The sequence below is a fragment of the Pinus tabuliformis genome, chromosome X, assembly GCF_031772625.1.
Source record: "Pinus tabuliformis cultivar Carrire ecotype Pingquan chromosome X, CPIR1, whole genome shotgun sequence".
In the NCBI taxonomy this organism is placed as follows: Eukaryota; Viridiplantae; Streptophyta; class Pinopsida; order Pinales; family Pinaceae; genus Pinus; species Pinus tabuliformis.
Window position 1 is genome coordinate 159,336,287 of NC_142308.1, and position 12,830 is coordinate 159,349,116.

General features: G+C 37.9%; 1 protein-coding gene across 1 annotated transcript; it reads right to left on the minus strand.

The window, feature by feature from the left end:
* Window positions 1-7,591: 7,591 nt before the first annotated feature.
* On the minus strand, window positions 7,592-8,104 carry LOC149138944 (protein EXECUTER 2, chloroplastic-like). Its single transcript, XM_089450534.1, has one exon. The coding sequence runs from the start codon at window positions 8,102-8,104 to the stop codon at window positions 7,592-7,594; it is 513 nt and encodes a 170-aa protein (XP_089306660.1).
* Window positions 8,105-12,830: the final 4,726 nt, after the last annotated feature.

Here is a 12,830-nt window from a genome sequence, read left to right on the forward strand (position 1 = left end):
TGCAACTTTTGGATTGACAAGAATTTGATAGGGTGAATGGTATGCAAATTTTAATTGATTTTATTTTTCCAAATAAAGAATGCATACGTTTCTATTTCATGGTTTGGAAAAGGAAAATACATAGCAAAGTGCTTATAGCATGACATATCACCTCCAAAAAGGAAAATAAGGCCACTTGGTGGCCACTTTTCACAAACTTTCATACATAATATACCTATGATCTCTCCCGGGAACATAACTAGAAGAAAAAAATATGCGTTGTTGAGTGAGGCAGGTTGTCAATGGGAGGTGATGTAGAGCTAGTTCCCAATTTTCTGTTGCTTATTGGTCTCTCCATTATCCCAGAATCTCCAAGATGGCTAGTAAGATTTTAGAATTCTTGAATTTATGTTTAAGGTCAGGATCATGCTCAGTTATGGCTTTCTTATCAGTTTTGGAGGGGTTTGATTGTTCAATAGTTACTGAATGCTTTGCGTTTGTATTTTCAGCAATCCAAAATTGGAATCGAAAATAGGGTGGTGAAGCCCAAGAGGCCCATGGCTAGCAAAGGTATTTTACAATATTCTGTTGTCCAAAAGGATTGGAATCTAACCCTTGGACTTGTTGTGGCCACAACCACCACCCTATCAATTCTTTTTGTTTTTAAAATCTGTTTCTATTGGAGATAAATAAATGAATCTACTTTCATTTCCAATTTGAATCATTCGAATCCATCATCAAACGAAAAAGCTATGCTTAAAATATCCATTGTTGTTCTAAGTGGGGAAATCGAAAATGACTCTGTTATGCAGGTTGTTCTAAGTAAAATTGACATATCATATCATGGAATTTTCAAAACCTATTTCTATTGGTGATATAACTTTGAATTAGCTCTCATTTGGCTTTTGAATCACTCGAATCGGACCAAAAACAAAGGAGTTGTGATTAAAACACTGCTGGTTAGTATGGTCGACCACTGCTCTCCCGCAGGTGACAAATAAATTTTACTTTGTTATTTTTTTTCGTGGATTTGTTTTACAGAGTAATTACTACTATTCCCTAAAGAGAACAACATTTTTCGAGTGTTTTTGCTATTCCCTCCAGGGAACAACTGCTGTTCCCTAAATGGAACAACACCTTTTTGGAGTGTTTTTCGTTGTTCCCTCAAGGGAACAACACCTTTTTTAGTCTTTTTTTTGAGTTTTCCTCCAGGGAACAACACTTTTAGAGTTTGTTGTGGCCACAACCACCACCCTATTAAAACCTGCTCTGGGGGCAAATTTGAATGGGTCCCTTGAGAAGTTTGATCTTTCGTCTCTCTAAATGATAACCGTAGTTGTCAGATGGAATTATGTCCTCAAAGCTGAACGGTTCAATGGTTTATTAATTATGGTTGCAATCTGTTTTTAATCATCAATCCCCAAAAAATCATCATGCCCTCTTGAGATTTAGAGCCGGAAGGACTCATATAACCCCCAGTTGCAGAGTCTGTCTCTTTATGAAAGTTTTTATGAAGGTAAGGTTTGTTTTAGGCATTTTTGTCATATCTCTCATAATCATAGCTAATGCTGATCATTCATGCAGGCAAGGACCAAGAGAAGAAAAGCAAGGTCGGTGAGCTGATGCATAAGCATCATGAAGGGCTGCAACGAAAGATGCAAAGGGATTGTGAGGTGGTAATAAAATTCGAGAAAGTAATGCAGCCTTTGAATGATCATCATAGGAACAGCATGCCTAGTCCACATGATACCTCTACTAGCTGGATTTTCGTTGCCATGTGTCATGGCTTTGGGATAGAATGGGGTAGGATGTCCTAAAATTCTAAGAAGACAGGAAGCAGAACAAATGTTGGTATAATAGTTCTTTTGTCGCTCTGGGGACTCTAGATGACACCTTTGCACCACCGATGTCGATATTGCAAAGACATACTCCACAAGAAAGGGATATGGAACCGCCACAGTGCATAATGGAGGCACACTCTATGTTAAGTGGAGGTACTCCTGACAGCGCAAATCCATCAAGCTGTTGTTACCTCTAGATACACCTTAAATCATGCCAGATGTTCGATGATGAGCGTAGTGTCTTCATTTGCCTTCAGGAAATAATAGGGAATAATGTTCAGTCGATACAGGTGCGAAGAGATGGCTTGCAGTCATTCTTCTTTCCGTCGGCATCCATTCATTTCCTCCAGGAAATAAAATGCTCTAGCAAATGTGGCCTCGACGTGTCAGTGGTTTCATTGACCGTTCTATGTTTGTATATTGAAAAGAACAGGAAGGTGGAAAGTCATGGAAGACCGAGGGTCAGTTGTCTTGCTGCATAAGTATTACCTCTAGATATGGGTAAGGGACTTTTTTTTGGCAGAAGAGGGGTCGATTTTATTATGCTAATAAAGAAGACTGTTTCGGTCAAGAAGAAGCCTTTCGCAGTTTCAGTTTTTATGTTAAGAATGAGAGTATTGTCACTGGCACGAGGATATATGTTTTGTTTTGTGCACAGTAATGACAGACAGTTTATGACTAGTCTTGGTTATTCGAGTATAATTCGTTATCATGGTTAATTCATGAGCAGACTCCTATTCGAAACCATATTAAACATCAGTTTCAAGTTTGAATGGTAGGAAAAGGAATGTATATTCCTTTACGAATGGTTAGACTGCAATTAAGCTTAAATACAGCCTTGTTTATCGATGAACCTAGTAATTGATTCAATGGGACCTGGAATCCATATATGATGTTTAATATCTTTTAATTAGGCTCCTGCAGGATAGGTTAGAGTAGTTAAGATTAACACAAGTAGGTAGAATCAATGTAGGTAGAGCATGGTGCATATAGGTTAGCTGTTTCTTTTGTTGATTTAATTGAAGTCTTCTTCCGGGAAGCAATCTTTCAACACCCATAACAGTTTACGGGATCCTTTAAAACTCGTTGGAACTAGCCACCCAAAAAGAAAGCGGATCTAATTGGGGTCTGCGATCGGGTTGGCTCCCTTTGTTGGCATAGCGAAAATTCATAGTGTTAACAGGACTGTAACACATTCTTCTTGTATGTGTTCAACCACTTATCAATTTATCTTATTTATGGGTACGATGTGATTATGTTACAAGAGATACATTTTGCTTATGTTATAAACAAAATATCTTTATATGGGTTTATTTTGCAGGCTCTATACAAACATTCATGCTTTGAAGCCCAAATTGAAGAGTAAAGTGGCAATTTTAGAGTTTATTGCTTTAAATGAAGGCCAAAGAAATACCCTCGTGACCTCTCCTACTCCACTTCTACCATTCCAAACAAATATGAGAATAATATTCAAGATCCAAGCATAAATGTCGCTTCAACAGAAGCTATAGGAGTTGGTGCATCAACATTTCACAAGAAGAAGGATCTAGCTTCTATTAGAGTGCACATTGATAAGAAAAAGTTGGATTCAATTTAGGAGGGCATGGTAGATTCTAAATTGTATGATATGTACTTTTCAACTATAACAGATGAATATTCTAACACCAAGCTTTGTAATGTGTCTTAACAGTGGTATTAGGTTTTTCACAATAGTCATAGGTTTTCTCTAGTGCTTTTACAAAGCTTTTTCTGACCAGTGCTTAACAAGCTGACTTGGCTCTAGGTCTATGGAGTTGTTTCATAGATTCAATTTATTCTAGCATGATGATATGCAGGTGTTTGTTGTAGCATGGTTTCTTTTGGACTATAGAGGCCATCTACAACCTCTTTGTTGATGCATTTCTAGTTCAAAGATGGATTGCAGTCAGTGTTATTTTGGTTATATGCACCTTTACTTGTTATATATATGAGAAACTTTGCATATTTGTGTATAACAGTTTAGATTCATATTGATGTACATGAATATTTACATTTTTTTAAAATGAATATTTATGTAATTTTTGGTTCACTGGTCTTTTGGTTTGGTTTTTCTCTGATTATCAGTTTTGGGGTCAACTGGTTTGATGTCTGGTCCAATTCTTATAATTGGTTCATTGTCCATTGATCATTTTCAGTTTTAACTTTTGAGTCTTGATTTTTGACACTAATGACCTTAGACCAAGTCTTTGACTCACCACCTTTTACTATTTCTGAGTTTGAGTAATTTCATTTTACTAGTCTAATATTTAGACTTTAGTATCTACTATCGAATCATTTATGATGTGTGAATCAATATATTTCGTTATTGAATTTAAATTTGAATCATGTTTATAACACACACACATATCTTGACATCCCCCTATCCCCTTGAATCTTGGAAACTAGGTGGAACATTAGTTGTAATTGCTTGATATTTGTTCATTGAATGAATGCTACCTCTTGGGTATGACTCTATAGTATTGACTTTAGTGTCATGGTTGAGTGTATTGGTTGATGGGAGACGTTGTTGATGATGCCACTTTGAGCTTAGAGACCCAACCTTTATGACAAGCTTCATATGTGGAATCCTGAGTTTTGTAAGAAGGCTAAATAATTAGTCTTCATAAAACATCTAAAAATGAAATCTAAAATGTTCACCAATGCACTCATGTTCCTGTAAGTTTGGTCTAGGGGTCAACCCTGACTCTTGAGCATTACAGGAGTGTTACATTACTCCTTAAGCTCACCCAAGAATTCTATCAATCTTCCTCAGACTTCATTCTTGAGTTAAGCATAGATCTGGGCAAAAGAGCTATGGCAATGTATTGTGGATTGGCTAGAATAGTGAAATCTTTGATCTCTACCTTATGGAATCCTCATACCCTATCTAACGAGAATCTTGAAGGTTTTTGTTCTACTTTGGAGTCTTGGAGTGCAGAATTTAGATATGACCATTTATATGCTTATGGGCCAACTCCTCAATGTTTATACTTGCTTGGATGAGGAATTATTATTATGAATTATCTTCAGTAAAATAGACCTTGGAAATCTGAAATTGACATCCATAGGCCATATTTGGGTTAGCTTGAAAATATGAAATCAACGTGCCTAATTAAGATTGGTAGTATATATGTGTGTGTGTTTATGTATGTATTCAAATTGGGATGAAAATCCAAGTCCAATCCTTTTTGGGACAACATGTATGTTCACCTCTCATGTATATATAGGTATTTTTCTTTGATAAAATACAGACACATGCAGCCTAGAAAACTGTAGTTGATGGGCCATGAGTTGGAGTGCAAGTTGGTCATGGAAGATTGGATGTGTCCTTAAGCTAAGGGAGAGCATCCCATTACAACAAGGGAGAGCATCCCATTACAACGATAATGTAATGGGTGTTAGCACCAAGAACTTCATGGATGAAATGAAAAATTTGTACACAGGCTTGAGGACTGGTAAGTATTTCTTTGGTCTTACTATGGTCTTGCTACAGGTTGGCGATGCATGTACTTACATAGCTAAATAGGCCATCATATCATGGAACTTCTCACTAAAAAAGGAATAAGAGTCACACCAGACCTCTTTCTCCTTGTCAGAGTATCTAATAGAGACTATTCTATGATGGTTTCATAGGCTTTTCGTGGGCTTTTCTTTTGGTAAAAATTGGGCATCGTCGTGGCATCACCCAGACCTGGAAATGAATTTTCATTATGGGAGTCTACTTCCAATGCTCTTATGCCTGAAGAAAGTGTTAGCCATCTAAGCTAGCAGATTCAAAAACTAGATACAAGCTGTAATGGTGAAGATTGTCTCTTGCCTCAGAAAAGTACTCATGGCAAAGTTATCACTTGCCTAGGTATAGTTTTGTATATGCATAAATTATGTAGTTAGATTCTATTCCTAGAGGTTTCAGTTTAGAATTAGCAACATTAAGAGATGCATTGTGACCTGATAAGCAGCTGCAGTAGCATGGGAAGCTAAGCAGCCACTGGTTATTGAAGAAATTCAAGTAGATCCACCACAGGCTATGGAAGTCTGTATCAAAATCACCCACACATCCCTCTGTCATACTGACATTACATTCTGGAATGGCGGGGTAATCAGTAACGTGGTTTCAAGCTTGTTATGCTATATATTTTCCATGAAGGTTGTGGAGCTTGTTATGCTTGTTATTGGTACTCATTGCTGGCCATAATTGTTTTACTTCAAACGACTTATGTATGTCTGCAGGATGAAAACATGCAAACTTTTCCTCGCATACTTGGACACGAGGGTGTTGGGTAAACCTTTGTTATTTACAGTTAATATGAGTCCAATTATATGTTTTTCGAACAAATTACGAAATAAGAGCATACAATTTATGATTGCAGGATAGTAAAGAGCATGGGAGAAGGCGTGACGGATATTAAGGTTGCAGACCATGTAATTCCCTTGTTCACAGAAGAGTGTGGAGATTGTGTGTTCTGTAAATCTAAGAAGACTAATCTGTGTGATAAATTCATAATCGATCTCATAATAAAAGTGATGAGAAACGATGGAAAGACGCATTTCTCAATTAAGGGATTGCCCATTTACCATTTCATGTCCACTTCTACATTTAGCAAATACACAGTTGTTAACTATGCCTGTGTTGCCAAAATCAATCCAAAGGCTCCATTGGAAAAAGCATGCTTGTTTGGTTGTGGAATAGCCATTGATATATTTACTGTGACTTTTTTTATGCATCTAAGCCTCAATATTGGAGCTACAATATTCAACTTACAATTAGAATGAGCAATATCTCTTTTGATTGTTCAGGTGTTGGAGTTGTTTTCAACACAGCTGACATCCAAAGTGGATCAACTATGGCCATTTTTGGCCTCGGTACCATTGGCCTTGCTGTCAGTAATATCGTCCTGACACTAGTTCAGTTTTATGTGATATTCTCTACAAACGATTTTAGATTTCATGATATTCTCTAAAGTGTACTCATGATGTTTTCATGGGCACTCTGTAGGTCGCAGTGGGTGCAAGAATGAGAGGTGCCTCCAAGATAATTGGTATTGACACAAATTCAAGCAAGTTCATCAAAGGTAAAATGGATTCTCCTATGAAGATCAGACAACCATACATTTTCTGAGTCCTAATTATGTAGAACCAACTAAACTGAATATCATCATAACTGAGACCAGGGAATTAAGTAGAAACTCACCAATTAACTTCATTTCCAATGCAGTGAAAGCCTTGGGCGTGACTGAATGCATTAATCCAAAAGACCATGAAAAGCCCATTCAAGAGGTAAGTTAAATGCTTTTTTGCTTAATAAAATGTTCACAGATTTATCTCTGGTTCACGATAAGGAGAAAGTTATATTTATGTCAGGTAATAGCAGAGAAGACACAAGGAGGTGTGGATTATAGCTTCGAATGCATTGGAAATACAGGTGTTTTGTATCAGTCTTTCTTGGCTACTCGGGAGGTAAAACAACTAGTTTTTTTCCCTTTTTAATAGTGATGTAGATTGATGGAGAATCGTTATCAGCTGCAACTATTACATTAGGAACAATTATTCCATAAATATCATTAACATACAGTTAAAATAAATATCAGTAATGGACAATTACAAAAAATTGAAACTTTAATTTTATATAATTAGAAAACAAATTGTTAACCAAACCATTCGAACTAAAATCTCTTAGAATCTGTCTCAATTCTATATAATTGAAAAATAAATGGTTTCCCAAACCACTCTCACTAATTTGAAAACCCTTCTCTTTACCAAGTCATCTCATTCAAAGTTTCATCATCCTTCTCTTTATTGACATCCTGGATTAACTGCTCAAAAACCCCTGAGATTATATCTGTGTTTTCCTGTTCTAGAGTCACAACTTTCAACACCTTGAATTTTAGGCTAGGCATCCCAGCTTTAAGATATTTAAGAACCCGTCTCAATCCCTCATCTCCCACATCTGCATCATAATTTTTTTGTGTCAGTATCTGAGTCTTCAGTAGCTTTAGGTGATACTGAAAAGGAAGCATCTGTAGATTGTCCATTCCACTGCAAGTAGACGTGAAGTAGACCACCTGCTCCTTGTATTTCTGATCACTGTCTTTTGTTACGAAAATTTCAAACAAAGGAACGCCTGGAGCTCCTGCAGCCAGATGCCTTGCATTGTAACCCTTGGCAACAAATCTCTCATGTTGAGAATCAATATGGACGGTTCTGCCATATGGATCATTTGCACCCTCTGCCAAACCAGCCCACCATCCAATGTCATGTTTAATCATTCCTTGTAAACCTAGAGTACAATGATCATGTGATGGCACCAATATAGGATCTGAAGTGCATGAATAGTTCCCTGAAACGGAATTAGCCCAATTTGAAGAAGTGGAATATTTCTCAATAATGTGTAATGCCTGGATTTAGCCTCCTATTTCCTCTAAATACAGATGAAATCTTCCTTTCACCATATAATTTCTTCGCAACACCTTGAATCTGGTTTAGAAGCCCAGAATTGTGGAAACAATAGAGCCCACCCAACGTAAGAGTTTGATTGGGTTGCAGTTAATAGGATAAACTAAACCATGAGAGGTAGAAAGAAGCGGTGGTTTCTTTGATGATCTATGTTGTGATTTGGAGTGTGGCCGAGAACTAGTAGACTTGGGAGATAATTGGAGATTTGCAAACCATCATAATAATAATCCTGTATAAAATCTTGAGAGCAACTGCAACCTTAAACACCAATTTTTTTTTCCCATATAAATAATTTTTAACAAAAATCTATATGTGATAACAGGTCTGAGGTAAGGTTTCAGGGCCACAGGTGCAACATTGCATGGAGGATTGTTTGAAGGCCGAGAGGCCTATTATAGGGCCTTCTCTTCAAGTTGCAGGTGCACAGAGACTAGCGCAGGTGGAGAAAAGGGTGTTAACCCTTGAACAAAGTTTGGAGCTCTTGCTGTAGCAAAACCGTGGGTTGTAGGGTGCCTTGTGTAGGTTTCCAAAGACTAAAACAATGAGTGGGAAGGCTATAGGGGTCTATTTTATAGCTACAACGAAATTAAATTAGAGTTGTCAGAATCTATTAGCTCAGAATTATGTTTTCAACTTCTGCTTGAATTAGAGGCAACTAAGTTGGACTAAATCTTGCGTTTTATAGGCAACTAAGTTAGACTAGAGTTGATCAAAACCTTTTTAGCGTGGAATTTTGTTTCAAACTTCTATTTGTATTAGATACAACAAAGTTTGATCAAATGCTGCATATTTCTGTTGTCTCAGAGTAAGTTCAGAGGTTCGAAAGAAAATTGTGTGCCTTCTCTTCAACTGATTCTGCCATAGCTATTTATTGCAACTTATTGTGACATATTGGTAAAATGATCATTATTCTGATAAATAATTTGTGTTTTTAGAATCGATAGCTGCTGCGAAATTATCTTTGGACATGTCAGTAGTTTAACAATTTCATGTAGCAAAATCAAGGACAACTGGTTTAGCTTTGAAGATTCTATAATATATGTCATGGAAGGTGATGTGAGTCCTACTGGTCCTGCCCAACTTGAGCTTCCAAGGTAATAAGCAGATTCCTGCACTTGTGCTTTTAGAAGTCCTCAAACCTCGTTGGCCTTTTATAACCTCTGGTCTGCAAGTTTTCCATAGAAGCTTTGGGATATTTGTAATCATGGTTGTATATAGAAAAAATGGTTGTTCTCTATTCTAATCTTGACACTGAGAAGACAATATTAATTGAAGTGCTATACAATAATATTAACTGAAGTGTTTATATAAACAACTGGCTTAATCCCTTGGGAAAGAATAGTGAAAGGATCATTTTCAATTTTTGGCAAAGCTTTTCTCCTATCATTTCCTCCTTGGACATTTAAGCCCGTCTTGTGAGAACCTCTATTCATGTAATCATTATATAAAATCTTGGAAGTCTGATCCCATGCTTCTCAACTAGTTTTCAAATTTGAAAGTCCCATATCATGCTTTTCAACTGATTTTGGAATTATAGATGTTTTCTCTAGCAGAATTGTCTACATGGATGTTCTCTAGCAGGTCTTTTTTGTAAATTTGATCTTGCATAGGTTGCTTCGTTATAGGGTGATAAGGATCTTGGTTCTTGGTGTTCAAGACACTACTTTAATATTGTTTAGCTTAAATTTTCAAGTGATTCTCTGATTATAGAAATTCCAGGGTCATTCCTATTTCAAGGAAGTGATATTAGTTCTTAATATTGTTTCTAGGGTCGTTTCTATTTCCTATATGATGTTAGTTCCAATGTAATCACTCATTATTTAAAATAGACCTTAAGGAGAAATCCATTATATCTAGCTTGAGTGGGCCTAATGGTTAAGAGCATGTGTTTCCTCCTAAGAGGTCACAGGTTCAAAACCAGAGGGGGTAGAATATGTATGCCTTCATTGACTTAGCGGTCAAATCACTGTGTGGAGGTGGGTCCCTTGTCGCACAAGTAAGGGGGTCTCATACACCAATGTTGTGTTTGGTTTGGTTGTGAACTTAAAATTGGATAATCAAAATATCCTCTATTAATTTTGTAGAAATTTACAGGGTAAGTTCCTCAGACAGAACACCAAAAGGACACCGCTCACAACCAGATCGCAGATCAATACACCAGTATTTTTGACGTGGTTAAAACCCTCAAAGAGGGAAACAGTCCATGGCCTGAGCCAACGCGGCCACTTCAGGCAATTTATTAATCAAAGAATGAAAATTTACATAAGCTTCTCTCATGCACGGATTACCCTACAAATGACCCTCCATGCGCTTTAAATAGAATTCATGGACCAATCGGGTGTCAAGCCACGGATCAAGTGTCGGTAATACCGAGGAGAGAATGAACCATCGGATCACTACATATCGTGACCGTCGGATTGTAAGTTACAAAATGTACAACGGTAAAGAAACACACTTTACCTAACTCTATACCTAACTCTACACTAGACCAAGTTGTACTTAACTATTTCCTATGTGTCGGAATATCCTAACATCCCCCCTCAAGAACAACTTGGGATAGGATTGAAGGATTTACAAATATGACACAATAGGAGAAGGAAGGAGGCACTAGAGCCTATCTTCCCTTAGTGACAACTTCCTGAACTCCAACCATAAATCGAAGTTTAGTGAACTTCGCCTCTGTGAGAGCCTTTGTGAAGATGTCTGCAACTTGATCATCTGTTGAACAATATTGCACTTCAAGAACATGGTCGTGAATGAGCTTTCTGATGAAGTGCATGTGCAGTTCAATGTGTTTGTTGCGCTGATGTTGGACTGGATCTTTGCATAGCTGAATGGCACTTTGATTATCACACCAAAGTGTAGTCGGATGCTGCTGCTCAAAGCCAAACTCTGACAGGATCTGACGAAGCCACAAGGCTTCCTTACTAGCTTCTACGGCACCACGATACTTTGCTTCTGCTGATGAAAGAGAAATGGCACCCTGTTTCTTGCAAGCCCATGTAATAGGTCCCGAACCAAGAGTGAACACATAACCGGCAGTAGACTTCCGATCATCAGGGTCACCAGCCCAATCGGAATCAGTGAAACCAACCAATAGAGGAGATGCTTTGGCACTGTAATGAATCCCAAACTGAACTGTACCTCGAACATAACGAAGTATTCTTTTAGCTGGTTTCCAATGACTTTCACGGGGGTTTTGCATGAACCGAGCAACAAGGCCAACAGCAAAGGAAAGGTCAGGACGAGTATGGGTTAGATACAAAAGTTTTCCTACAAGTTGACGGTATAAGGTAGCATCAACTTCAGGAGAAGTACAAGTGACTGAGAGTTTGACTCCAGACTGAAAGGGAGAAGGGGCTGGCTTACAGTCTTCCATGTGAAAATGACGTAGAATATCACAAGCATACTTGGACTGGGAAAGGGAAATACCCTCCTTGGATTGCAAGACTTGAAGACCGAGAAAATAGTGTAAGTGTCCTAAGTCTGTCATTTCAAATTTCCTTTTGAGGCTAGACTTCACATGGTTTATAAGGTTGGGATCACTACCAGTAAGGATAAGATCATCAACATAAAGAACAAGGATGATAAGAGAGTTGCCCACTTTCTTGGTGTAGACAGTATTGTCAGAATGACACCTAGAAAAGACAGATTCTAAAAGAAAGCTATCCATTTTGGCATACCAAGCCCGAGGAGCTTGCTTGAGACCATAAAGGGATTTCTTAAGTCGACAAACAAGGCTGGAGTCTGTTTGTATGAAGCCAATGGGTTGTTCCATATAGATTTCTTCATGCAAGTCCCCATGCAAGAAGGCAGATTTAACATCCATCTGATGGACTTCCCATTTGAAAGAGGCAGCAAGGGAAAGAACAAGGCGGATAGAGTTCATTTTGGCAACAGGGGAGAAGGTTTCAGTGTAGTCAATGCCTTCAACCTGTGAAAAGCCCTTAGCAACAAGACGAGCTTTATGTTTATCAACTTTCCCATCTGGTCCATACTTGGTTCTGTAAACCCATTTGCATCTAACAAGTTTTCGTCCCTTTGGTAAAGGAACAAGATCCCATGTATCATTTGCCAATAATGAATGATATTCTTCATTCATAGCTGCTTCCCAATCTGGATGGCCTGAAGCTTCTGCAAAGGTGTCAGGATCATAATTTACTGGAGCTTGAGCTAGTAAAGAAGACGCTCTCTCGAACTGAGAACGTGTGCGTCGCTGATCTGTAGGATCACTGGCAAGATCACCTGCTGCATCTCGAGTAGCACGAACCCATTTTGGAAGCTCAGGAGCTGAAGGAGGATCCTGAGATGGTGGGGGAGGATTGTCATCCTCACTTTCATCATTTGAAGAAGAGATGTTTTCAAAGGTAGAAGAGATAGGGAGAGGTGGCACATTCGCCGGACTAGGCTTGCAGGCCGATATATTTTCATCAAATTTTACATCTCTTCTAATGATAACATTTTTGGACTTAAATGGAATAAGTCTATAGCCTTTGACATCTTCAGAATATCCAACAAAATTACATTTTTCACTCTTAG